A 26,431-nucleotide genomic window follows, 5' to 3' on the forward strand; every position below is an offset into this window, starting at 1 on the left:
ATAACCGCTGATACGACTTAGATAAAATTTGAGTTTGAGTCCCGGGGAAGAACATAGGATAGTTTTTATTCCAAAAAAAATACCTTATAAATGAAAGGTAAGGTGTAGGATTGTATGGGAAATCAATAAACGCTGAACCGATTTCGATGAAATTTATGTCTACATCTTTGATTTAGTTGAAAATGATACTAAACTTGACATAGAACCTAAACTTAAAGAATTATTAACCTCAGACGTCGCAGACACTTCATCAAAAATCTGGGTGGCTCCACTTCTTAAATCCATCCTTGGGTCCTAAGGACCAATCCTGCCAAAGGAAATCTCTTGTTCATGCAACGCCGTGGTTGACCTTTTTATGCTCTGAACTTACTCAACTATAGGGATAGTGTGCACAATACTTATATGATTAATTTTAATAACCCATTAATATAGGTGCCTAATTTAGGTTCTTGACTAATTAAGTATATACATTTTTTTGACAATCATCATTGAAATGCTAAGAAGTCACCTAACGAAGTGTTGAATCCTACAAATGACGGTGATGTGTGATATTGACACAGGTTGCTTTGACATGCGCAGCTGACGCAACGCAAAGTCCTCACATTCAAATACATTTACCGACATTGGCTAAGGTTATAGGTAGAGCAAGTAAGGTGCATTGGGGTAGTTCGAAAGCGGGATAGTTTTGAAAATTGCTAATATCTACTAAACTATAGATAGAAGCACTTTCTATTGTAGCAACAGCAACCAAGATGAACCATGATAAGCGTAACAGTAGCGCAAGTGGTGCTAAAGTATGAAGTAGGTACTTCTGGGGCCCATTTCTCGAACGGTTATTAGACTAATATTATTAGTCCGGTGCCGGTCCGGTTAATTTTAAGGGCCTATGTTCAGCAGTGGACGTCTTATGGCTGAGATGATGATGATGATTATTAGTCCACGAAATGTCTAATCGTATGGGTTGCCATGACAACACACTAATAATACTAGACACATATCGTTCAAGAAATTGGACCCTGGTTTAGAGATATTAGTCAAATTACCAAAGTGATCCAAATGCACCTAAATACACAGAATACATTCAGTAAGCTCAAAAAATGTGCGCAATAAAACCATCAACCGCGACTTATACAACTTTTTAACTCCCCTTTAATGTCAGTTATAAATTTATAGCCACGGCAAAATCATCTATTCTCGTATTGCTCTACTGAAACATCAGGCCTGCTGCGAACATCGAAAGTTAGAGTTTTCGTTATCTGTGTCTCTTTTGCTCAAATCTAGCAAGTGCGATAGAAAGGGAGATAACGAAATTCGAATTTTCGATGTTCGCAGTACCAGGCCAGGATTGTGAGAACGGATGGCCAAGGTAAATATTATGACTTCAATATGCTAGGAAATAACAACGGAACAGCAAACGAGTTGTTTAAGAGCTTACAAGCGTTATATTTCTATTTTAAACTTTATAACCTCTAAATCTAAATCCTTACAATAGCTTTTCCTTCTTCTTGATAAAACGAGTGATATATCTCATCATTTTCCTCGCGTTATCCCGGCATTTTACCAAATTCCGCTTGACACGTTGACAAAGTTATCCCATGATTTGAGGTCTAGTTTTTACGAAAGCGACTGCCATCTGACCTTCCAAACCATGGGGGGAAACTAGGCGTTATTTGGATTAGTTCGGTTTCCTCAGGATGTTTTCTTTCACCGACAACATTAATAATATAGATATTAAAGATAAATAAAAATAAATAAATAAAGATAGTCCGCTTGAACATCAAAAAAAATCTGAAACCGCAATTTGAAGTTGGCGGCTATAGTGTTTATAAATACCAGTAAATACCTAATATAGGTAATTGAGCCCTAAAAGCTTTATGTAGGTACTTTAGTATTTTGTAGAAAGCGTTAGCAGACAGTTTGATGCAACTCTCCCTGTTTGAAAAAAGATTACGAAATCCTGCATCAGTATCAGTTCACATCATTTCTCAGAATAATTAAATGCGTCGAAAATTATCGTCGTATTTGGGAAGACCGGCTGGTGGCCGCCCAGTGGGTGGGTCGACCCAGATACCGCTGGGGAGACAGCGTTGAAGCGGATCGGCGGTAGCTTCAAGCTGATAATTGGCATGAAGCAGCGCAGGATCGGGAAGTGGCGTGCTCTTGTTTCGGAGGCCAAACCCGACTTTGGGTTGTAAAAGCCACATTAGCACCCGGGTTTAACCTGTTAAATCTGGAGTAACCATGGTTACCATTACAATTTGACACTGGGTTAGCGGTTTAAACGCTTAACTCCGGGTTACTGGGATGGGTGAGCCTTAGTTAGTTAAAAAATAAATTAATTAAAAAATTAAAAACACGACTGCTGAATTTTAAAGCGAACTGAAAAGCTAAAAATAATGTAATTATGTTAGTTACATAAGGGGTCATGCACATTTATGACCGTGACTGTAGGTAGGTACGTGTGCATTTAGTTTCGATTGCAGTCGGGGGACCTTTATTTACCTACTGCATTATTTCATTTAAAAGGTCCCCCGACTGCAATCGAAACTAAATGCACACGTACCTACCCACAGTCACGGTCATAAATGTGCATGACCCCTTATGTAACTAACATAATTACATTATTTTTAGCTTTTCAGTTCGCTTTAAAATTCAGCAGTCGTGTTTTTAATTTTTTAATTAATTTATTTTATTTTACTCATTTTAGTGACAAAACGAACTAAAACTATTATTTATAAAGATTACTCGGGCATTTAGTTCGTCCACAAAGTTCTCTTTATGTGGATATTAGCTCCTGGGACTGGGACCTTTTAATTAAACTCACCGTTCCGGAATACCGGCGTCTTTTCTGTGGATAATATGTGGATGTGTTCACGATATGGGACATTTGACATTTTCCCATATAGCTTCTTAAAAAGAAGTAGAAGTATTTAACATGTCCATGAGGGTTTGAAGGTCCACAGTAAAGACTCATAACTTTAACTCCCACTAAAAAAGTTATTGACTCGATTACCTTCGATGCGACTTTAGCAGGACGCACATGGCCCTGGGCTAAATAGCACGTTGTTAGCAACAAATCGAACAACAATCATATGCGTCTGATTGCATTTCATTATTCAGTCTACGCGACGCTAACATCTTTATGTGGCAGTAATTACTACCTACTTACAAATGATGAACTGGCGAATATAGGTAGCTATTAGCCCCGACAGACTAGATGGCTGAGGGCCGAGCTCTGCGTAGGGCCGAACGCCCAAAACGTTCAAAAGCACGCTTCTACGCGAGGCTGAAAGCCATGCTGCGGGACGTTAGCGGTGAAACACAGAACCATTGTACATGTGTCAAAATACGTAGACTGAAGACCGAGCTCTGCGTAAGGCCCACGGGTGCAATTTCTTCAAATGTCTGACCGAGTTCCACGAGTACTAAGCTCCCGCAGGTCAGTCTTCGGCGTCGCGTGGAATCGCGCCTTCCCAATTAAGATACTAGGGAAAATTGAGGATAGCGCATGTACCTGTCCGACGCTCCGGACCTTCGGCTTTACGCGGAGTTCGGTCTACGGGCTTCGCATTAGACACTTGTAACATTGCATTGTTCTGTGTTTAAATACTAAAGGTACACCTCTCTCGGACGCTTCGGGCATTCAGCCCTACGCGAGGTTCGCGGCCTGCGGCCTTCGTATTTAGATACTTGTATTATTGTCCATATTATGGTATGTTGTTGTTGTTTGAATACTAAAGACGCGCCTTTTTCGGACGATTCGGGCCATTGGCTTTTTTATTGCTATAAAAGGGGAGATTGCAGCTATACTAGGGGAAATTGCAGTAAGTGAGTTCCACCTGTCAGATGATCCTGACCTTCGACCCTACCCCAGCTCGGACTTTGGCCTGCTGGTCTGTGTTTGAACACAACACTCTTGCAGCTCGGCCTTTGGCCTTCACAATTAAGATATTACTTAGGGGAAAGTTGCGAAAAGCGCGCGCTCTAGCCCTTGGACCCTACGCGGAGCTCACATTTCGGCTTTTGAATTTAGACAAATGTCTACTACTTACTACTAGTTAGGTTAGGAATGAATAAAGGAAGGTTCGAAGCATTTGAGAAGGAAAAGACATAATATGTATAAACATTGTCACATAGATACTTCTTACAATAGGGAATATTACGCGAAACTCTGCGTAGGGGGCGCCACTACTACACTCCATCACAATCTCGGGCTCTACCGCGAAATAAGAAAATCGAAATTTCGCTATCACTCTTGCATATTCGGCAGAACATTGCAGTATCCCTATTATGAAAATTAGTTTAGTACCTACGCACGTGTTAAAACAAAACCAATTTGTTTCGCAGGCGGGTTAATTAGGTTTAGTAGGCAAGGATAATTTTATTCACAAGAAATATAAGAATCCAATAAGCCAGAAATTATTCGAAGCCCATCGCTTAAATAGAATTTCACACGTTTAGATTTCAATAGCGCGATTTAGAACATGTTTGCGTTTAGTTCCTGTATTTACCTTAGGTATACCATATGATTTATATATATTTTTATGATCAGCGGTAAAAACCCTTACATTTGATAGTGCACTAAATAAGATAGAAGGATTTATTTTTCTTAGCACATTTTGTGAATCCTTATTCTACCAAAATAAGACTTGAACGCGTATGTTGCATATATATTTTAAATCGTCTTTCAAAGCTCTTCATTTTGAGGCCCCACTCGATAGGTTTGCATGAATTTTTTTTCTAAACATCACGCAATATCATGTATTATGTCCGCCATATTGATTTTATTATGACGTCACATAGCCTATGTTAGTCGGGATGAGGTAAGGATTCTAATGATATATAATTTATCTAAATCGGTTAAGGCATTCAGAAGTTATGGTGGAATAAAGAAACTCACATACAAACATGAACCCTGAAAACAATACACTCTTTTTGTTTGGGCAGTCGTGTAAAAAATAAAAAAATAACAAGCAAAAGATTTTCCCGTACCGGGAATCGAACCCGAGCCTCCTGGGTGAAAGCCAGGTATCCTAGCCACTAGACCATACGGGAGTTGCTAATGAAGTCGAATTTATGCATAACAAAGCTCAAGGATATTGTTATATAATTATAGGTTAATAATGTTTTTAATCTTTTTTTTTAAATTCCTTTTTAAAAATTAATCACAAGTATACAATTTAAACAAAAATTGAACGAAATGCAATCTATTCTATTTACTCAGCTGTACGCTGAGACATCTACCGAAAAATGTCGGTACTAGTAGCGTCGCCGTTTATCGTGTTCGCCCGAGTGTTTTGTCGTCGTAGTTCATCTACTCAACAAGAGATGGCGCACAAATACAAACTTAAACGATTGTGGTTTTATTTTGTTGCAAGTATGTAATTACGAGTACGAATAACATTAACAATGGAAGTTCAGTCAGAAGTATTTTACATGTTTTCATCCATTATTTTAAAGTTAGTATTTGAAAAATATCAAGAGATTGTAATCGTATGTGAGCATGACAAGGAGTTGTTTTTCCACGTTACTTAACTACTGGAAATATGGACTTTTGTACGCTGATCATGACTCACCCAGTGATGCATATTTAAAAACAATAATTTTCATGGATTTGTATTATTTTACTCGTCGCAATGTAGATTTCACTATTTAGTTCGTGTATTTGGAGTGTTTGTCACCTGTTTTCGTGGCATGACATTTACTTTGGATAGGACGATTATAGGTGATATTGTTAAACATTTGTACATAATATATACCTACTTTTCCGGTGATATACAATAACTTTTAAAGAAACGTTAGAGACTTGTCACAGCGCGCCATTTGGCACGCTTGAGGAGTTAAAAGATTCGACACACACACGTTAATAAACACGAGGTGTTTTTACATTGTTATCAGTCAATACCCTTGAATAGGTATCTATGTAATTAAGCTCTGTTTTTACATTCCAGACTAAAAATAACTGTTTGATTGCACGATTGGCACAGAATAAATAATAGTACTAAGTACAGAAGACTCACTCTCTAACAAAACGCGTCTGTTACGATCAGCACAGATATGGCCGCTAGGTGGCGACAGCGCCACGCGCGGCTTATGGCAAACCCCAAAATTGGGGCCTGACGGATGTACTTTTAGCTACCTTGTAGCGTGCTGTAGCAAAGCGACGAAATCGCGGAGTGAGACACGCCTGCGATTGGTTAAAATGCTACACAAATCTACCCAATCCAACTGTGATTTTAGTTTAAAACTAACCAAATTAAGAAGTAGATTGGCGAATTTTGCTAGCACTTTAATAAAACAATAGAGCCCAATCATCATCATTCTCTCAGCCATAAGACATCCACTGCTGAACATAGCCCTCCCTCTTAAATATAACCCGCTTAATATGTAACTCAATGGATGACTGTTATTGGCCTTATTTTTATGTAAGCATTAATATGTCTTAGTTATATTTACGGCTGTTGTTATCCTGAATACCAATAAAATAAAAATTAATACGATTTCCCGCGTTATACACAATTTCTTATTAATAAAGTACCTACGTTTCTTCTTAAAATAACACAGATCAAAATAGTTTAATTAGACGACTTTCCTATACAAACCTTATACTAAAATTAATTCTGTTTATAGGTGAATAGGATTCATTTTTAGTTTAGGGCGGCCAGTTATTAAAAGTGGCCAATTACTGGCGAATTACCCTACTTAGTAGTAGCAGTAACAAAAAGTGACAATGCAAATTGCAATCAGTGAGGTGCGCGCCAGCGCGAGTACGGGCGCACCGCACGCGTCTGTGTGCGTGCATTACACATACAAATACAGTCTCTCACGCCGCGGTTACGCCCCGTCAGAGCGACGGGTATATTCAGCTTGAAATCTCAAAATTGACTTTTAGCTCAGCTCCCGTTTCGTCTTAACATGTTTTCAATTTCATATTTACGCCCAACCGTTTTTAAGATGCAAAAAACGCACATTCAACTTACTGCTTTTGTGAGTTTTGTACTTATTATCCTCTAGCCGCCCAGAGACCTATAAAAAGGTCTCCTGTTCCATTCTAATTTGAACTTTGTGTTGACAAAATAAAATTTCATTTTGCTTGGCAAGGTTTGACGTATGGGCGGCTAGAGGTTAATAGCGTTGCGTGTGAATACACGTACGCTACGGAAACTAGAAAGAAATCGTTTCCTATGCCCATACGCTTAATATCATGAAGTATTCACGCACGTTCGATATCGAGTACCTACAAGCGGGTAAATCATCCAGTTTGTAGAATACTGACTAGTGTGAGGCGAGCCACGCCCTGTTTAGGGTTCTTTATAAGTACATTATAATAAATTATGCCATGTTGTTATTTGTTAATTTCTTAGATACAGTAGGTTATGTACCTGTACCTACATATCAAATCTATAAACCACGATGGTAGCATTGGTAGCAAACACGGTCTGCCTAACGCATACTGGTAAGCGATGGCCGTAGCCTATGATGTAATTGCTGGTACTCAAGTGCGTTACATAAGAACGGACCCTTCAAAAGCCTGAAAACAATGTAAACTTGAAAAATTAGGTGTGATTAATGATTAAACTTAAATCGAAATCAACCGTCATTGAAAAATTCAAAGCCTAATGTTCTCGCTAGAATAATTAAAATAGTGTTCTATATTTGTTAAAAGTAGGCCGGGTCAGCTACCCTAAATGTGATGAGAATATACCTAACTAAATTTGCAAGTATGATTTTTCAATAATATTTTCAATATGCCTGCCGGCGTATTATGGATGGCTTTATCCATCTTTATCCACGTGATAAAATAACTGTCACTTTTTAACAGAGTGGGATAGAAAGTGACGGACACCGTTTTATCACGCTGTCACGTAGACAAGAACGACCATCACATCGGTACTGATGGGGACAATAATACAATTTTTTTTTTGCTTTTTTTTTGCATTTTTTTTGTTTAAAAAGTAATTAAATGTAGTATATAGCGTTGTTGTAACACGGGCATTACATTTAACTCAACCAAACAATTGAAATCTGTGACATATGAATGTCATTTCATACATCAGTCGACCGAGATTGTATTTAAGTTTAGTAGCAAATGTATGAACTCATTCTAAACACTAATCAATATGTAAACCGGCCCTAAGGCAAGTGTAGACGCTTGTAGAAGCATTATAGGAAAAAAATTAATTATTGATTATCTCCGAAATGGACTTAATTAAAACATCGGTGTCTTTGTGAAAGTTACTTGATTTAAGCTCAGGAATGCACCCTTGAAATTAACGGAAATCAAAAAAAACACGGTGTATAGAGGGCGGAATACACTGGGAATACAGCATTTGACGAGAGCAGTTAAACTTAAACTCATTCAATATAATTTTAATGAATATTAGCAATAATGATATGTAAAACACCTTGCATTTTAATTGTCCAGAGTAAATTGAAACTATTGGTCTTGTCGTGGCGGCTGCTAGATATCAAAACGTCTAGTTCTAGTACCTTATCGCGATTTCGGGGTTGCTCCCATAGTAAAAGTTGCTCATTATAATCCCAAAACCTCCCTGGCAACGGGAATGCGGTTATTTTTCAGCCACCCTGTATTGTCCCACTCCATCCCATTAGTAACCTTAACATGTTGTCTAATGCAACACCTAAATAATTTCATGTGCTAACCACATATGTATAAACACTGTGTACCTACCTACTGCATATTTATTAATTGTAATACATATGTGGTTGGCACTTTAATACACACACAGCACGCGCGCGGAAGACTACACAATTTTAATCTATGCGTCTTTTGTCGCTCTATACTTAGAATCTTTAAAGCTATATTTATATTTATTTAAAGTGTTTATTATTACACAACTTAACGCAATTAACGCGAGATTAACCTTTGTAGATAAACAAGTGAAATAAATAACTTGATCTGATGGATTACAATTTTTAAAATTTTCATACGCAATAAATACGAGTACCTACTTAAATCTCGCGACAAGCTTTTATATCATATAAATTATGTAATGACGTTAAAACTTGATAGTAAAATTTTAAAGGAAAGTTTATTTTATTCTTTTTAGCGCATTTAAATAAAAGCTTGTATTTAAATAAGTTTTTACTTTTAATTTAGTTTTTTAAACATTTCACGTTTAAAAAATTTAAAATGTATTTGACAATGAGGCGGGTTTTGTCAAGGAAAACGTTTTTAATTATATCGATGTCGCACTACATACATATTATGTAATCTTGGTTTTTGTCTCGATGATGATGAGAATTGTTTCTATGAGAAATCGATTCACACTGCCTGACAGCCAGCCAATTGTAATCAAATGAATAACACTAAGTTAGTCTAGAAGTTGATATAAACGTACACTCGTATAGCTCTTAGAAGTTGCCATTAAATTGAAGACTTACGAATACAGAGGCTATAGTTCGTTTTTTTAGCATTAGAAATAAGGTAAACAATCTTTGATGTGTCTTTTAATTGAAAAACACATTTTAAAAATAAGTTACAGCAAATATGTAACAATTATGAATCTAATACGATCATTTATATTCTTTTGCTTTCATAAGTAATAGTTTTTGATTTTTAATAAGCGTTTTTCAATTAAAAGACATGTCAAGATCGCTTACCTTCTTGCAAGTTCTTTCTAATGCTACAAAAACGTATTTAACTGATTTGCAAGACCGAAGTGATCCCATAAGTGTTCCGTAAACAAAGTTTTGTACGGAACACTAAAAACGAATAGAACCAGACACAGTCAGAATGGAAAAACCGGGCAAGTGCGAGTCGGACTCGCGCACGAAGGGTTCCGTACCATAATGCAAAAAAAGCAAAAAAAAACGGTCACCCATCCATGTACTGACCACTCCCGACGTTGCTTAACTTTGGTCAAAAATCACGTTTGTTGTATGGGAGCCCCATTTAAATCTTTATTTTATTCTGTTTTTAGTATTTGTTGTTATAGCGGCAACAGAAATACATCATCTGTGAAAATTTCAACTGTCTAGCTATCACGGTTCGTGAGATACAGCCTGGTGACAGACGGACGGACGGACGGACGGACAGCGAAGTCTTAGTAATAGGGTCCCGTTTTACCCTTTGGGTACGGAACCCTAAAAACTTCACTCCTTCTGCTCTACCGACCTTCTGTAAACCTTCTTCTTCCTGCCCTTATCTTACGTTATGTGGGGTCGGCACAATGTTTTTCTCTTCCTTTCTCCTCTATCTTTCGTCACCTCTGCACTCACTCCTTTCTTTCTCATATCCTCTTTCACACAATCCATCTATATTTTTTGGGTCTGCTCTCCGTCCATCAACATTCATTATTCTTTTGCTTACTGTGCCTCATAAGAAGACTCAAAGTCACCCAAAGAGCAATGGACAGGGCTATGCTTGGAGTCTCTCTGCGAGATCGCATCAGAAATGAGGCCATCTGCAGCAGAACCAAAGTAACCGATGAAGCCCTCCGAATCGCTAAACTTAAGTGGGCGGGGCACATTGCCCGTAGAACCGATGGCCGTTGGGGCAGAAAGGTTCTCGAGTGGCGACCACGTACCGGAAGGCGCAGCGTGGGTAGACCCCCCACAAGGTAGACTGATGACCTGGTGAAGGTCGCGGGAGTCCGCTGGATGCGGGTGGCGCAAGACCGGTCATTGTGGCACTCTTTGGGGGAGGCCTATGGGGAGCAGTGGACGTCCTCTGGCTGATATGATAATGATGATGATTCTTTTGCCTATATGGCGTTCATCCCTCCTCATTACATATCCATACCAAGCGTGGTGATTGTGGCGTGGTTGGTCAGCGAACTCCTCATCTTCTCCGACCTTCTGTCATTGGAGAAGGTATGTGTAGGTACAATCGCAAGAGTTAGAAGCGACAGAAGAGAGACAGTTTTGCCTGATATATGGTCTTTTCCACATAGACCTTAGGTAAATAGGTACTTAATTTTCGAGTTGAAACTCATCCGCTTTTCCAGCAGGCGTATTATTGATGGATTTATCCACGTGATAAAATAAACATCGCTTTTTGACACCGGGAAATTTAAAGCGAAGGGACGCCGTTTTATCACGCTGTCACGTAGACATACACAGTGGCGTAGCTAGCATGGGTGGCACCCGGTGCGGAAATTGTGGGTGTCACCCCAAAATTCAATCAAAATTGTAAAATATATTTAATATAATTTTTAAGAAAAAAAACCGACTTCCATGGGGGCCGATGAAAGATTATTGTAGATGGTACACTATGTAGAAAAGGAGGTAAAACCACCCACTTTTCTACTAGCATGCGTTGGCCCATCGTGAAGAGGAGCCATGAGGGTCGTAGTTCTAGCCTAACCTAACCCACTCCTCAGATAGCAGTTCGGTTCTGTGCGGATCGCAGTTCGAACCTAATCAAACCCACTTTTCAAGTAGCATTTCGTTTCTGTAAGGCTCGCAGTTCTAACCTAACCTAATGCTTGTTCGGTTCTGTGAGGATCGCAGTTCAAACCTAACCTAACCCACTTAATGGCGCATCCCGTGCGGTGTACGGGGGTTTAAGCGGGAGGGGCTAGTAAGATTGGCATCATCGTACTTTATACCTACATTAATTTTATGGTAGGTAATCATAGTTGTTTATTTAGTTAAGGTATCATAGTGGTTTTCTGGGTCAAGGTCCGGGTCCGAGTCCGGGTCCGAGTCCGGGTCCGAGTCCGGGTCCGAGTCCGGGTCCGAGTCTGGGTCCGAGTCCGAGTCCGTGTCCGAGACCGGATCCGAGTCCGGATCCGAGTCCGGGTCCGAGTCCGGTTCCGAGTCCGGCTCCGAATCTGGATCCGAGTCCAGGTCCGGGTCCGAACCGGATCCGGGTATGAGTCCGAGTCCGGGTCCCAGTCCAAGTCAAAATCGAAATTCGTAATCACCAAACGTGTACCATGCGTCATTGAAAAGTTCTGTTCTGGTCATCATCAGCAGTTCCACTTCATCAAATGCGACAGTTTTTAATGTAAATGCTTGATTTTATGATGAAAATACAAAAAAATCTATACGTATGCCTTTAATATTTGAGGAGTTCCCTCGATTCCTTATGGATCCCATCATCAGAACTCGAGCTTGACAAAAATGTGGCTTAAAAACTTAACTTGCTTAACAAACATAACGAAGAGGAAAAATCGCCAAACGTGAACTATGCGTCGTTGAAGAGTTCTGTTCTGATCATCATCAGCAGTTCCACTTCATCAAATGCGACAGTTTTTAATGAAAATGCTTAATTTTCTGATGTAAATACAAAAATCTCTATACGCATGCCTTTAATATTTGAGGAGTTCCCTCGATTCCTTATGGATCCCATCATCAGAACTCGAGCTTGACAAAAATGTGCATTCAAAACTTAACTTGCTTAACAAACATAACGAAGAGGAAAAATCTCGAAACGTGAACTATGCGTCGTTGAAGAGTTCTGTTCTGATCATCATCAGCAGTTCCACTTCATCAAATGCGACAGTTTTTAATGAAAATTCTTAATTTTCTGATGTAAATACAAAAATCTCTATACGCATGCCTTTAAGATTTGAGGAGTTCTCTCGATTCCTCATGGATCCCATCATCAGAACTCGAGCTTGACAAAAATGTGCATTAAAAACTGAACTTGCTTAACAAACATAACGAAGAGGACAAATCGCCAACCGTGAACTATGCGTCGTTGAGGAGTTCCGTTCTGATCATCATCAGCAGTTCCACTTCATCAAATGTCACTCTTTTGGATGTATATGCTTGATTTGATGATAAAAACTCAAAAATCACTATATGTATGCCTTTAAGATTTGAGGAGTTCCCTCGATTCCTCATGGAACCCATCATCAGAACTGGGTTTTGACAGAAACGGGACCAATCTGTATGCATATACATTCAATCTAAAAAATAATTTTCAAAATCGGTCCAGTAATGACGGAGATATGGAGTAACAAACATAAAAAATAAAAAAAATAAAAAAAATAAAAATAAAAAAAAAACATACAACCGAATTGATAACCTCCTCCTTTGGGATTTGGAAGTCGGTTAAAAAAGAGTAATTGTAATTTATGTTAAATAGCTCAGGATTTACTCCATCGCTTTCATTTTACATGATTTTACGAATTTTTATAGGTGGCACTACTACTGATATTCACGGTCGGGTGTCACCCCTAAATGGGTGACACCCGGGGCGGACCGCCCCCGCCGCCCCCCCCGCCCCCCCTAGCTACGCCACTGGACATACACGACCGTGCTGATATATTTAAACCCACAAAAACGTGTATATCTAATTATCGATACTCGTCCGGGCCCTGTCATATGGCCGTCACACGCGCTAAGTCAATATTATTTCCGTTGTTTACTACAGTCAATATTTTAGAGATCAAATAGAGCTCAATATCGAATACCAAGGACTTTCCTGAGAGATGAGAAGTGGTTTGACTTGTACGTATAAATATTATGAACGCGTTACTTACTGGCCTGAATTAGCTATGAATCGTTTGTCTCTATCGTCATTTTGACTTATGTATTTGTAAGAAAGGGTAAAACATAATTTAACTAAATCAAGCCCGTAACGTGACTACAATTGTAATTAGGTATAAGTCGTACCAAGTTAGGTGTATAATTTTAATATTCTCTGGGATACAATTATAAGATCGCGGTATGAGATATGTACGTGTAACCTTTTATGCCTAATTTCGTCAACCGTAACATTTGTATACGTTTTTTCTTGTGTTTTGATTAGATCATGTACACAAGTGACTCTTCACCATTGATGACTCAGTCAGGAACAGGATTTGAACCTTGAGCAGGACCACTGACTCATCACACGGAGCACAATAATGCTCATGACATATATGCGTAACGTTGCTAATAAATGTTTAATAAGTAGGTTTCCTGTCCATTAGCCTTCGGGCACTAGATAGAACATAGAACCTAGGTCAGGATGACAGCAACAATTATATTTGTACTTAGTCCGTGGTAAACTAATGTAGTTGTCTTCAGTTCTGCCATAGAACGTCGCGAATTTAAGAGCTAGAAAGAAAAAGAAAAAACCCAGCCGCTGGCAACATTATGTCAGTTTTTTAGTTTCGCGCCAACGCGGAACGTCTCGCGAAACCGGTTTCGGTGTGATAAATTGTTTTTTCAGTGAAATTTCAGGAATACAGACCAAAATTATTATGTCTAAAATGATAAGTGGAAGTTTAAATTACTATAAAAAGAAGAGTTGATATGAAGATCTACGAAATTTGGAGTAATTTACATATGACGCTATGACATGTTTCCGTCATCCAAACAATGTTTTTGTTACATACAAATACTATTACTGGCATAGTATGTTATATTATGCCCTGTTTTCCGGTGGAAAACAACATTTTTGTAACCATATACGAATGATAATAACAATGAATAAAAAAGTTATCATAACCTCTCAGGCCTCAGTAAAACTGCGTTGCAGTAACTTCAGTGTCGAAGATTGTTTATTCACGATCACGACTTTACTCTGATCGTCTTTTCACTCTTTTCCGTTGGAAAAGGGTGCTTTTCCGTTGGAAAAGTATGCACATTTTGAAACTTACAAAGCATCATCTTTAATACCAATGGAAGACAAGATACAGAAATAAAATATACTCAGTCACTCGTTGAGTGAAGACATAAAGTATAAATCTGTACATATACTATTACAACATAATATGTTATATTATGTTTTCCTCCCGGTGGGAGAGAAGTGCATAACATTTACAAGGTATGTAAATAAAGGACCATTAGGTACTTACCTTTAATTTTTTCAAGGAACTGATTCTCATTCATTCTGACCCGTTGGGCTAAGATGACTTAAGTACATTTCAACAGATGTTTCAGTCCAAGATGAATCGACTTGTACCAATTCCCATTTCCATTTTTTGTTGGAACTCTAAACGGTTGGGTTACCGATACATATATTTGGATGAGCCTGGTATACAAAATTTATTATATCTGTCCTTGCCCTAAATTAGGGTGCCAGAAAATGTTAGTTTTGGTCATAAAATTATCTGAAGTGAGCTTCAGACTCAAAATTTGTTTTTTCATTAATTAAACAGTATATTAAAAGTGGTTTTTTACAAAACTGGATTTTGGACCAAAAGAACCCACAGAAGAGGAATAACAAATGAAAAACGAAAAAGATGAAGTCCCCAACTTAAACTTGTTGGATATACCTACAATCAAAGTTTAATGTTATGCTGGAAATACCAAGTACAAACAATATAACATAGACTGGACACTGACATAAAAGAGTCCCTTTTGAATAAAACTATTAAATTTATCATGGTAGACATTACCGTCCCTGCTGTCACTGTCTGATAATGAGCTCAATTTTTTATATGCTCAGATACAGATAATATCTATCATAAACAAATCTGTTATATGCATCCACATTACACACATACCTAAAACTGTGAGACAGGTGTTCGACAGAAGTGGAGAGTCTGTGTAAAATACAAAGTATTGAGTGCTGAATGGTAATTGATTCATGCATTAAAATGATTAAAGGATCAGTCTATTTTGGTAAGTAAGTAAATACTCAGTATTAAGATACCATCATGTGGATGTCAGCAAAATTCTCAAAACATTTAAGTACTTTAATGAACAGATACTGATACTAGTGTCATGGTTCTTATAAGTTTCTTATACATATACATGTATAAGTCAGAGTATTATGACTCAAGCTGTCATAGTAAGTACAATACAACATAGTACTTAATACTTTTAAGTGGATTGGAATATGATGATTCATGCTATAATACCTACTATATGGGCATATTGCAATCAGAAGGCGTCATAAATAAGACATTTATTAAAATATCTATTTATTTAAGTGACTTTGATCACACAAATTGAAAACCCAAGATGGATTATTGGGAAATATAAGGTTTTTCAACTTTAAGGTTTAATTTATGTGTATAATTTTAATATTACACAATTACTATTACATGAGTAGATACACCAAGAAAAATTTTAAGCAGGATAATTAAAGATAGATAATCATAATAATATTCTCGGGCCTAACTAGAGTTTATTATAACATATATAGAAATGTATACTCATATGATGGACCTTGCACTTAAGAAACAACTACCAAAAAAGGTTTGCCTAGGCCTTAATAATTATAATTATCTTTATGAACTGTATTAAGTACATATAACAGTCCTTTTAGGGTTTATAGATCTTCTTATTCAAGTTTGATTCTTCAATGAGATAAGTGTCTAAAATCTATAGGTATTACAGAATACACTGTGCAATGTAGGTTTGCATCTACCTATATGTATAGCAGACTATGTTCCAGCAGTGAATTATATACCGTTTTTTGAATTATGTGCCATACCATTAAGAAGGAGAGTTAGCAAAGAAGGAAGTTAGCAAAAAGATCCAATTTTCCCTTGGAGATATTGACATTAATCCATTAAATAGCAATAAGAAAATAACAAATATCCAACTAACTTCACATATTTTAATGTGAGTCCTATATAATAAATATGACTATATACCATTCATAAAATATTTATTACAATTGCTCAGAGAAAGAATAATATACTTAAATAACAATCACATGAAGATGTACCAATACATCACAAATAAGAATGACATCTTTGAAGATGACAATGATAAATCTTTATTTTGGGTCTTTGTCGTCTATTTACCTGGCTTCTTAGACTAGGTGTTAAATAAGATGGCTCTAAGAGATACATTTAAATTACTTAATTTAGTTATTAGTGTGTTTATTTAATACCAACAATAAAATTTAGAATACATATTATATATAATTTATGTGTATTAAAATATTAGAAAAATCAGGTTCTGAAGATGTTTAATGTCTTACCATCTCTTTTCTTATGATAACAGCTTTTTTATAACATCCCTAACTATTCAAGGATAACCAGTAATTTGAGATACAAATATCAAAGTATTTACAATCTGAGCCCTATGTATATATAGATTGAATGGCCCTGAAAATAAAAAGCAGGAAACGCATAACATAATACTTAGAGATGTCCCATCTGTATCTTAAACAAGGTGATTCACTCTTCATCATGCTATAAAAGAAGCTGGAAAACCAGGGTGTAACCACCACAGGATTGGGATTTATAGATATATATAGTCATTTTAGATTGATAACAATTTTGAGATATTGATCTCCACTCTCGTAACTATTAAGAGACTTAAGATATAGATGCTGAATGACTTGCTGGTAGGTGGATTATTATGGAATAAGAAGGTATCATTCAAGAAATCATTATACAAGGAAAGTTAAGACCTAGGCATATTATACTTTTCTCTATATCCAAGAATCTTACCTTTATGAGAAGATGAAATATTTATTTATATATTTAACTAAGGCATCAGATTTTAATAAGGCTGAGTGAATGTATTTCCCAATTTACCACATCGATTTTAAACCTTATGTCAAAGTGATAAGGTACAATTTTCAATAAGATATGCCTGTTAAAGGGTTAATTATGACAAACTTATATTTTATTTCATTCTTGTTAACATACATACCTGTAATTACTTCATAGTCGGCCATAGACTTGGTCTATTCTTTATTCTGTTGCCGCACACGCACGCTACTAGACGTACTTCGTTTTACCTCTCAGTCATTAAATCCGTATGGATTAATGCTACGACTAACGATTTATCGCGTTAGATATCGCATAATATCGCAATGAAAAAGTGTTAGTGATTCCATGATTCTCTCCAACATATCCATGATTAGCCGCATTCACAATATTTGTGACGAATGGAGCAACGTATAGTACTTGATAATTATTTAATTTAATTGTAGACAAACACAAAATTAAATTGGGATCGGTTTGAAAGTACAAGGAGAGTTTTGACTTAACATATATACTTACATTTACATATAATACAATGTTGTTAATTCACCATTTCATAATTAAGTCTTGTCAACAGTTAGTGACCTGACAGTTATAATTGGTACTAACTTATTGAATAAAATTAAATCTGTATAATTATGGTAATTATAATAAAGCGTGTGAGAGAGACAAAGGATAGTATGATTGACTTCAACAACAAGAGTGCAGATGAATGATAAATAGTAATTATTGTTTTTCAAGGCGCGCCTTGGTCCAAATGACAAAAACAAATTATAGTATTTAAATACATAACTTACGATTTACCTACCTACAGTAACTGTACAACTAAATATTATTACTAAAAGGTAAAAATATTTTATTACTAAATAAAATGTAAATAGGTACAGAAATTTACAAACTTTAAATAATTTTTGTGTGTGTAATTTGATTATTCCAGAACTAGAATAAATTAGGTACAAACTAATTTGGTTATAGTATGAGCACGCAAATTATTTAGGCAACTCATGATACTTAGTAATGTCATGTAATTACTCACGCTTTGCCTTGTCTTACAGACATTAAGTCTGTAATAGCGAGGTACCTTTCTAGAGCTTAAAGAGAACAATGAATCTCAGCTAGGTCATTGAAAGGTACTCGTATATTATATCAAAGCTTTCCCTTACATATTATGCCTGAATAATAACCAATTTTATAATGATAATTAGACGTTTGATTAGTAGGTAGTTACAGATATTTCAAAGCAGGCTCTCATGAGCCATGCTTGATGATGATGGGATATTTCCAAAGATCCAGAGTTCTCGAAAACTATCATTAGGTCTGTTATTAATTCCATAATGCAATTCCATAATTTGGTTAATAATAAGTTTACACTTGTTTCTTAACTGTGTTTTTCAATATTTATATATTATGAATATGGGACACAAGTATGTTCCTGAGAGGCTAAACGTTATATCATTACAAGTTATTTATTGATGTTAAATTCTCTAAACATCTACATTAGTTTACCACGGACTAAGTACAAATATAATTACAGGATTAAACGAACTTACCTGAAGTGAAGTTCTATCCTGATTATATGAAGTACTTAGTCCGTGGTAGGAGCTTCCCTCCCTCCCAAGTTAACATTCATCCCATGCTAACTTCTTCCCTTGTTAGCCTCTCGATTTAGCTCTAAACTTACTGACATAATGTTGCCAGCGGCTGGGTTTTTTCTTTTTCTTTCTAGCTCTTAAATTCGCGACGTTCTATGGCAGAACTGAAGACAACTACATTAGTTTACCACGGACTAAGTACTTCATATAATCAGGATAGAACTTCACTTCAGGTAAGTTCGTTTAATCCTGTAATTATTAATTGCTACGCAGTTTGGCAGATAAGTAACAATAATTAATGTAACTTCTCTTTTAATAATATTTAAATATAAAAAAAAAACAGATTAAAGTCTTGCCAAGATGTAATTGGGGCTGCATTAGGACTATTTACCTACTAAGGCTACGGCGAAGCGCTACCAGAGTAGCTTGGCGTATCTTTTGGATCACGACTCTTGAAAGGTTACTCGAAAATAAACATTACATACTTAAATAATTGACGAATATTAGTATTTGACTCGCTACAAATGAAGTTCAAACGCACTAGATTTTTGGGGCTGTGCACAAATCACGCTAGGTATTTCCGGCTCCTTTTTGACCCAGCCCTCGAATCGAACCTCGCGTGATTTGTGCACAAGCCTTTTTTATTTCAATTTATACCCAAAACCGCCGCCCCCACGCCGCGGTATGAGTCTAAACCTCCATTCACCATTAAATTCCATCAAATCTACCAAGAACTGTCACTGTCACAATGACATCTGTCAACGTCAGTATGACGGATCAGATGTCACCAACCTTTTTGTGATAATATAAAATATAATTATATAAATGAAGGTAAAGAACGTACTTAATAAAATCCCTTTTTGTATGGAATATGGAAGCTACGTCAAAATATAGACTCCATTTTTTATACCTTTACTGAAACGCAGCCAACGACATTAATGCAGGGCTTTCGTTAAATGTGTCGCCTATATTTCGACTCTTAGATATTTTTTTTATTTATATAGTAAATATTTATAGGGGAAAGAGAAATATTCTCCTTCAAGTGAGAGGGACCTGCCACAGGTTCCATTTTGCTTTCGTAAAAGCAAAACTCACGTTCGCGGTACAAACTTAACACAGTATTAGTATCAACAAAAAGAAACAGCACAAACTTAACAAGAAACAAAAACTTAACAAAGGATATCACCACGACGAGATAGGAAAACATTCGAGCGCTCAAAACAGACGTCAGATGCCGAATGAAGTGACAACTTGACTTGACAAGTAAGTGTCATGGCCGCCATAAATCCATCATGGTACCCATAAGGCTGTTTCACACTATCCTGTACTTGTCGTTTTCGAATTTACGTTTTAAGGTATAAAAATATACGCACATCGTAAGACGATAATGTTATTGTATTAAAACGGAATACCAAATGTTGTTTAGACCTGAAGTGTTACCAATTCAATACGAACTTTTCTACCTCAAAATAGTTATAATTCAATATTAATTAATGGAACAGCTTTTTTTAGAACACTGATTATTTAAAATAAGCATTTAAATATTGTATTTAAAATTAATAGTAAATTATTTACTTATGTGCATTCTTCCGCTGATGATATACTTATTTACTATTAATAAAACGTTTCATTTTACTGGCAACACAGTGGTAGATTTGATGGAATTTAATGGTGAATGGAGGTTTTAGCAATGTACAAATTGCAGAACATTCCCAAAAAGCGGAAACGTTCTCGAGACAGAGAACATTCCTGCAATATGGAAATTATTGTTTAAACAAGAGAATATACTTGAAATAAAGTTTAAATAGGCATAACTTAAAACTAAATATTATTATGCATATATTATTGTCTATTACAGTTAGCTATTTTGTTGATGTGATAAGTTTACCAATAATTCTCACTGTATTTCAGAGAACATTTCGACTTTTGACAATTTTTTCTAAAAAAATTTTTTTTTTTCATTAGAATCTAGAGGCCTCTATCTCCCGCTATGCCAAATCTCAGCGCGCTCGGATCAAACTGAAAAAATTAAAAAAAAAGTCGGCCATTTTGATTTTTTTTAATGCAGTTTGTTTTGTCTCGGGGCCCTCTATGACATTTGGTCGAGCACCCCCCACCTATCACGCACCGTTTAAAAGTTGCCATACAAAATAAAAGTGGCCAGTTTTCCCGCAATAGTAGCATTTTTCCAAAAAAAAAATTTTCATACGTATTTAGGGGACCCCGAGATTCCGTGAGCAAAATTTCAGCGCGCTAGGACAAAATTAAAAAAGTAAAAAAAAAGTCGGCCATATTGAAAAAAAAATGGCGGCGTCAAAAACTGCCAGGGTCCCTCTATGATATTTGGTCGAGCACCCCCCACCTAAGTCTGACCGTTTGGCCGGGCCGTCATACATTTTTCTGACCGGAAGCGGACGACCGAAAGCCGAAATTTTCTGGGGGTAAGGACTACACCTAAACTATCGTGAATATTCATGGTATAAACTACGATAAATAAATAAATTCTCGTTCTCGAGAACATTCTCAGAAGTTACCGAGAAATTCTCATGTGGAAAGTTTCGCAACTTTGGAAAGTTCTCGTGCGTGCATTGCTAGGTATGACTTAAATAACTGACGAAAATTTGACTCGATACCTCCGTTAAAAAAAAAGTTGAAACGCACAATACAATGCGCTAGATTTTTTCTTTGCTATCATTGGAACATTTGTCACTAGTTCCAATAACATAAACATTGATTTATTCACTATTCAACCAAACATAACAATGTTTATTATCTTTAGAACAACAGGTTTATTTTTCTTATGTGTACGAGTTTACTAACAATGAAACCGTTTTAATGCGAGTGCGTGAATGAATATAGGATTATTTGTAAATCTTATATCTAAAAAAATATGTTGGTATACCCTCGATGTTATCGAAGGTTACATAATTAATAATTGAGCATTTCCAAAATGATTTTAATAAAAAAGTGATCAAAGTTACAATGAAATCGGCTGGGAACTGCGCATTTAAAAAGTCACTCTAACATTTTTTGAAATGTTCAATTAATCTTATAGTATGGTACGAGTACCGAAAGAGAAAAAACCGGGCAAGTGCGAGTAGGACTCGCGCACGATGGGTTCCGTACCATGAAGCAAAAAAAAACGGAAAAAAATGCAAAAAGAAAACGGTCATCCATCCAAGTACTGACCACGCCCGACGTTGCTTAACTTTGGTCAAAAATCACGTTTGCTGTATGGGAGCCCCACTTAATACTTTATTTTATTCTGTTTTTAGTATTTGTTGTTATAGCGGCAACAGAAATACATCATCTGTGAAAATTTCAACTGTCTAGCTATCACGGTTCGTGAGATACAGCCTGGTGACAGACAGACGGACAGACGGACGGACAGCGAAGTCTTAGTAATAGGGTCCCGTTTTACCCTTTGGGTACGGAACCCTAAAAATGTATGAGCTCTAAATAAATATTATGATATTAAATTTCCATATCGCTATAATACTTGTTTGCATCTTTTTTGACACGCGCTACAGTATTTAATGGCTTAATTAATGAGTGAAGGTGTCATTAGATAACCTAGTCTCCGTTATATTTTTATACAGAGTGGTCCAAACCTTAATGTCAAAAAACTTTTTTCGGATTCCTCACGTCGTATCAGAATATACCCCAAGTATGTTAGCCGATTTGGCGTAGTCTTCGAGTTATGATTTTTTTAACTTATAACATTTGTTATGAAATTCCGGGGTTCCCATAGAAGGTGGCTAAAAATAACTGCATTCATGGGACTGACTATGGAGTCAGGGCCGTTTTGGGATTATACTGAGCAACTTTTACTACGGGACTAATCCTGAAAACGCGAACCTATAAACGGTGGGTACCATTTATGTAGGTATTTTTGTTTTATTAGAATCATATTAAAAATAGGTACTCTAATGTTAGCTACAACGCTACTATCATTGTACGAATTCTTTCATTATGTTAGTTGTTATAAATTAAGTATTCCAATGACATCGCCGTTTGAATTCAAAATAGAACTTAGATACAATGTACTGCAGTGACCTCATATCCGTGAAGTAAACTAATTCTAAAGTACCCTAACGAGTAAATCCAATTGAATCGATTGTTAGACCCTCTCCCAGACAGCCGACCCTTCGTCTGGATGGGGTGAGAATCGCGACCTTGCAAAACCCTACCCGGAAACTACATTTGAATACATTAGAGATTTTTACGTAAGTTTCTACATGCATTTAAACATTTTGTAAGAATAAAAAAATACAAATACAAATACAAATGTTTTATTTCGGAAATAAAATTATAACAATATTACATTTATGCTAGCCACCACACTAGGCAAAGCCTGTCCTGTGGTGGACATAATACGGACAAATATTTCGCAGCTTTTAATAATTTTACAAAGAGATAATCTATTAAGAATGGAAGCTGACTGAGCTTGTTATAATGTTAGAGCTGTTATTATAATGCCCCGCGCAAAACAAAGTCAGTAGACACAGAAATGAAGTGCGTCTGTTGCTTGGGGTCCGTTTGTTTTGTTTGTTAGTCGGCAGTGACGTCGCGGTGTTGTCACGCGCGCTCGGCCCGCGGGCACGGTAGCGGCGGTCTCGGCTCAGTCGCATCGCTCGCGCCGACCGCGCCACTCGCGACCACCCGCGCCACGACCATGCTTCTCGCCGCAGTGCTCGCCCTCGCCGTCGCCGCCGCGGCCGCCCAGAACGAGACGCGACCCCCGCCCCCGAGGCGCGAACAGTTCCGCGTCATCTACGAATGGAACGCCATCGATTTCGACTGGGCCTCCCCGGCCGATCGGGAGGCCTACCTCAATACAAGCAGATATATTCCCCAGAACGTCCTAATATCTGGAATAAGCTACTACGGCGAAAACCTGTTCATAACGGTGCCGAGGATGATGCGAGGGGTCCCGGCGACTCTCGCGACGATCCCGGTGGTTCAGAGCGACACGGCGCCCAAGCTGCGCCCGTTCCCTAGCTGGGACGCCAACAAGGTCGGCGACTGCCAGGCGCTGCAGTTCGTGCAGAACGTGCAGGTCGACCGCAACGGGATCCTGTGGGTCCTAGATAACGGCCGCGTCAACACGCTCACCGACAAGCCAGACTCCAAGTGCCCGCCGTCCATCGTGCTCATCGACCTTAAAACCGGCAAAAATGAGATGCAGCGATTCCTGTTAAGTCCAGTGGACAGCTCTAGCACGTATCTAAATGATCTCGTCGTTGATAACCGTCGCGATGGAGACTATGCTTACATTACGGATAACAGTGCTACCGATCCGGGTATTATAGTTTTCCGTCGCAGTGACAAGAAGTCGTGGAAAGTGCGTGATTCCCATTCAATGTCCGCCGTTCCCGAAGCGACCACTTTCCGCATCAACGGCACCACGGTGGACCTGCCGGTCAACGTGGACAGCATCGCGCTCGGACCCCAGTTCCTCGCCGGCGACACGGTCGACCGCACCATCTACTACTGCCCGCTGTCTAGCTTCCACATGTACGCCATCAATGCCTCAGTTTTGCGAAATGAAACTATTGGACAAAGCGACGGCGCTCTACGACCATATGTAGTCGATCTCGGAACTAAAGCTTCCCAGACGGATGGTATGAAAATGGACGCAAACGGCGTACTCTACTTCGGCTTGGTGGGCAACTCTACCATCGCGGAGTGGAACACGAGCCTGCCCTTCCAGCACGGGCAGAGGACGATCGCCCGCGACGCCAACTACATTCAGTGGGTGGACCGATTCGCTTTCGACGACCACGGCAACGTTTACGTAATAGTAAACAGGCTATTTAATTTCATGAAGAACGAAGTTTTGCTAAGTGATGTGAACTACAGGATTCTGAAGTCGCACACGGGGTCGAAGAGCTACGTGTTCGGGGAGGAGGTGACGCCGCCGGGGCTGCCGGGCGGCGCGGCGCCGCTGCGCGCGCTGGCCGCGGCGCTGCTGCTGGCGGCGCTGGCGCACCTGCTGGCCTAGTGCGCGCGCGACCCGCGTCCGGCCCTGACCGTGATGCATTGTGCGCCGCTCTGACTGATGCGTATCGTTACCAAATATTAAGGTTACCTTGACCGCGCGGTCGACCCAGTGATAATGTGAATGAAAGCTGTGCATATCTTGACGAATTAATATTATTTATAGATTTAGGTGTACAATACAACATTGGTGACCTTTAGACAGGTTAGAGTCGTGAAGAAGAGGCTCCCCGACGATAGGTCGGGGACGCATTGCCAAAGCTGCGCCCGCGACTCGAACAATTAACATTCCAGCTCTTTGTATTTAGTTAAGGCGTTTCGTATGCGTAATATTTATTCATTAACACATACATAATATATATGAAATATTACCATTTAAAATGATATGTACCTCAATTTAAAGTTCTCGGAGTGTATAATATAAATGGTATATAATACCTGATTGTGTAAAATAACAATAGATACATTTGATAGGTTATTGTAACTAAAATTGTAAGAATGAGGCGTGAACGTGACTGTATGTTTAATTTTTAAATAATAAACGTGTTTATCGTATTATTGTGTTTGCTGTTTTTATTGCTCGTCTGTTGATGAACGTTGCTCTCGTGTAAACTTTGAGATAATACTATAAGTAATCTACTGACGAGTCTAATGACATTTGAAATTTTAATGAGTATCATAATTACATAGGTGGTCGTTGTATTGAGGTACTGTGATATACCACAATGTATCCTTGGGTTGTTATTCGGGCTTTGCTATAAATTCACCTTCGAGGACACATTTGAAATGTTTTGATTGCATTGCCGTTTTTTTATTGATCACTTTTATGTAACTACTTATTAATATGCCATATAACCAGTAACACCATCAAAATATCTTCACGGAAGTAAATCGGGTTGGAACACTACCTACCAAAATAATAAAGATTTCCGTGTGTACGTAAATATCAACCATATTTTGTATACTTATAATTAGATATATACCTTCACAATTCTATTCCTATTTCTTTTTAGGCATTCCTGCTCTTGGGAGAAATCGTTGCCTAGTTATTAGGAGCGCCTGTCTGGGGGCTAGCCAAGATGACAATCGTTAATATAAAAAGTCAATCGAAACTTATATAATGTACCTTGCAGTTATATGTCAGTCTGATATCAGTGTACGTTCGAATTGGCCTCTTAGGGTGGTATTCCACCTATCCAATTTCTTTGTCCAATGTGAATAGGATCTTACTCTCTCGTTAAAGCAAGATGTGAGACGCAATACACATTGGACAAAGAAATTAGACAGGTGGAATACCACACTTAGGCACGTGAGTATTTGCACAAATAATTTGACATAGCGGCAGGTGTCTGAAGAGCCAACCACCTTACCATTCGCCTATAAAAAGTTGTTAGCCAACACTGAATGTTGCTTCTTGCTAATTGATCGTAGGTAAACGATATTGCGTTACTTCCACACTTCACTGAAAAGGCATGTATTTATTCA

At 37.8% G+C, this 26,431-nt stretch overlaps 1 protein-coding gene, 1 long non-coding RNA gene and 1 other non-coding gene across 3 annotated transcripts in view; 2 read left to right on the forward strand and 1 right to left on the reverse strand.

Annotated features, from left to right (window-relative positions):
• The window catches only part of LOC134667223 (uncharacterized), a 470,671-nt gene that overhangs the window by 208,701 nt on the left and 235,539 nt on the right, over positions 1-26,431 (forward strand). The window lies entirely within an intron of this gene.
• Positions 4,984-5,055, reverse strand: Trnae-uuc (transfer RNA glutamic acid (anticodon UUC)). The gene has a single exon. It is a non-coding gene; the product is annotated as a tRNA-Glu (tRNA).
• LOC134667134 (protein yellow-like) lies at positions 23,554-25,501 on the forward strand. Its single transcript, XM_063524419.1, has one exon. The coding sequence runs from the start codon at positions 23,622-23,624 to the stop codon at positions 24,948-24,950; it is 1,329 nt and encodes a 442-aa protein (XP_063380489.1). The 5' UTR covers positions 23,554-23,621; the 3' UTR covers positions 24,951-25,501.

The sequence above is a fragment of the Cydia fagiglandana genome, chromosome 9 (genome assembly GCF_963556715.1).
Source record: "Cydia fagiglandana chromosome 9, ilCydFagi1.1, whole genome shotgun sequence".
NCBI lineage: Eukaryota > Metazoa > Arthropoda > Insecta > Lepidoptera > Tortricidae > Cydia > Cydia fagiglandana.

Bases quoted from the DNA above. Each gene is read 5' to 3' on its own strand.
- LOC134667134 (XM_063524419.1), top strand. From the start codon at position 23,622: ATGCTTCTCGCCGCAGTGCTCGCCCTCGCCGTCGCCGCCGCGGCCGCC.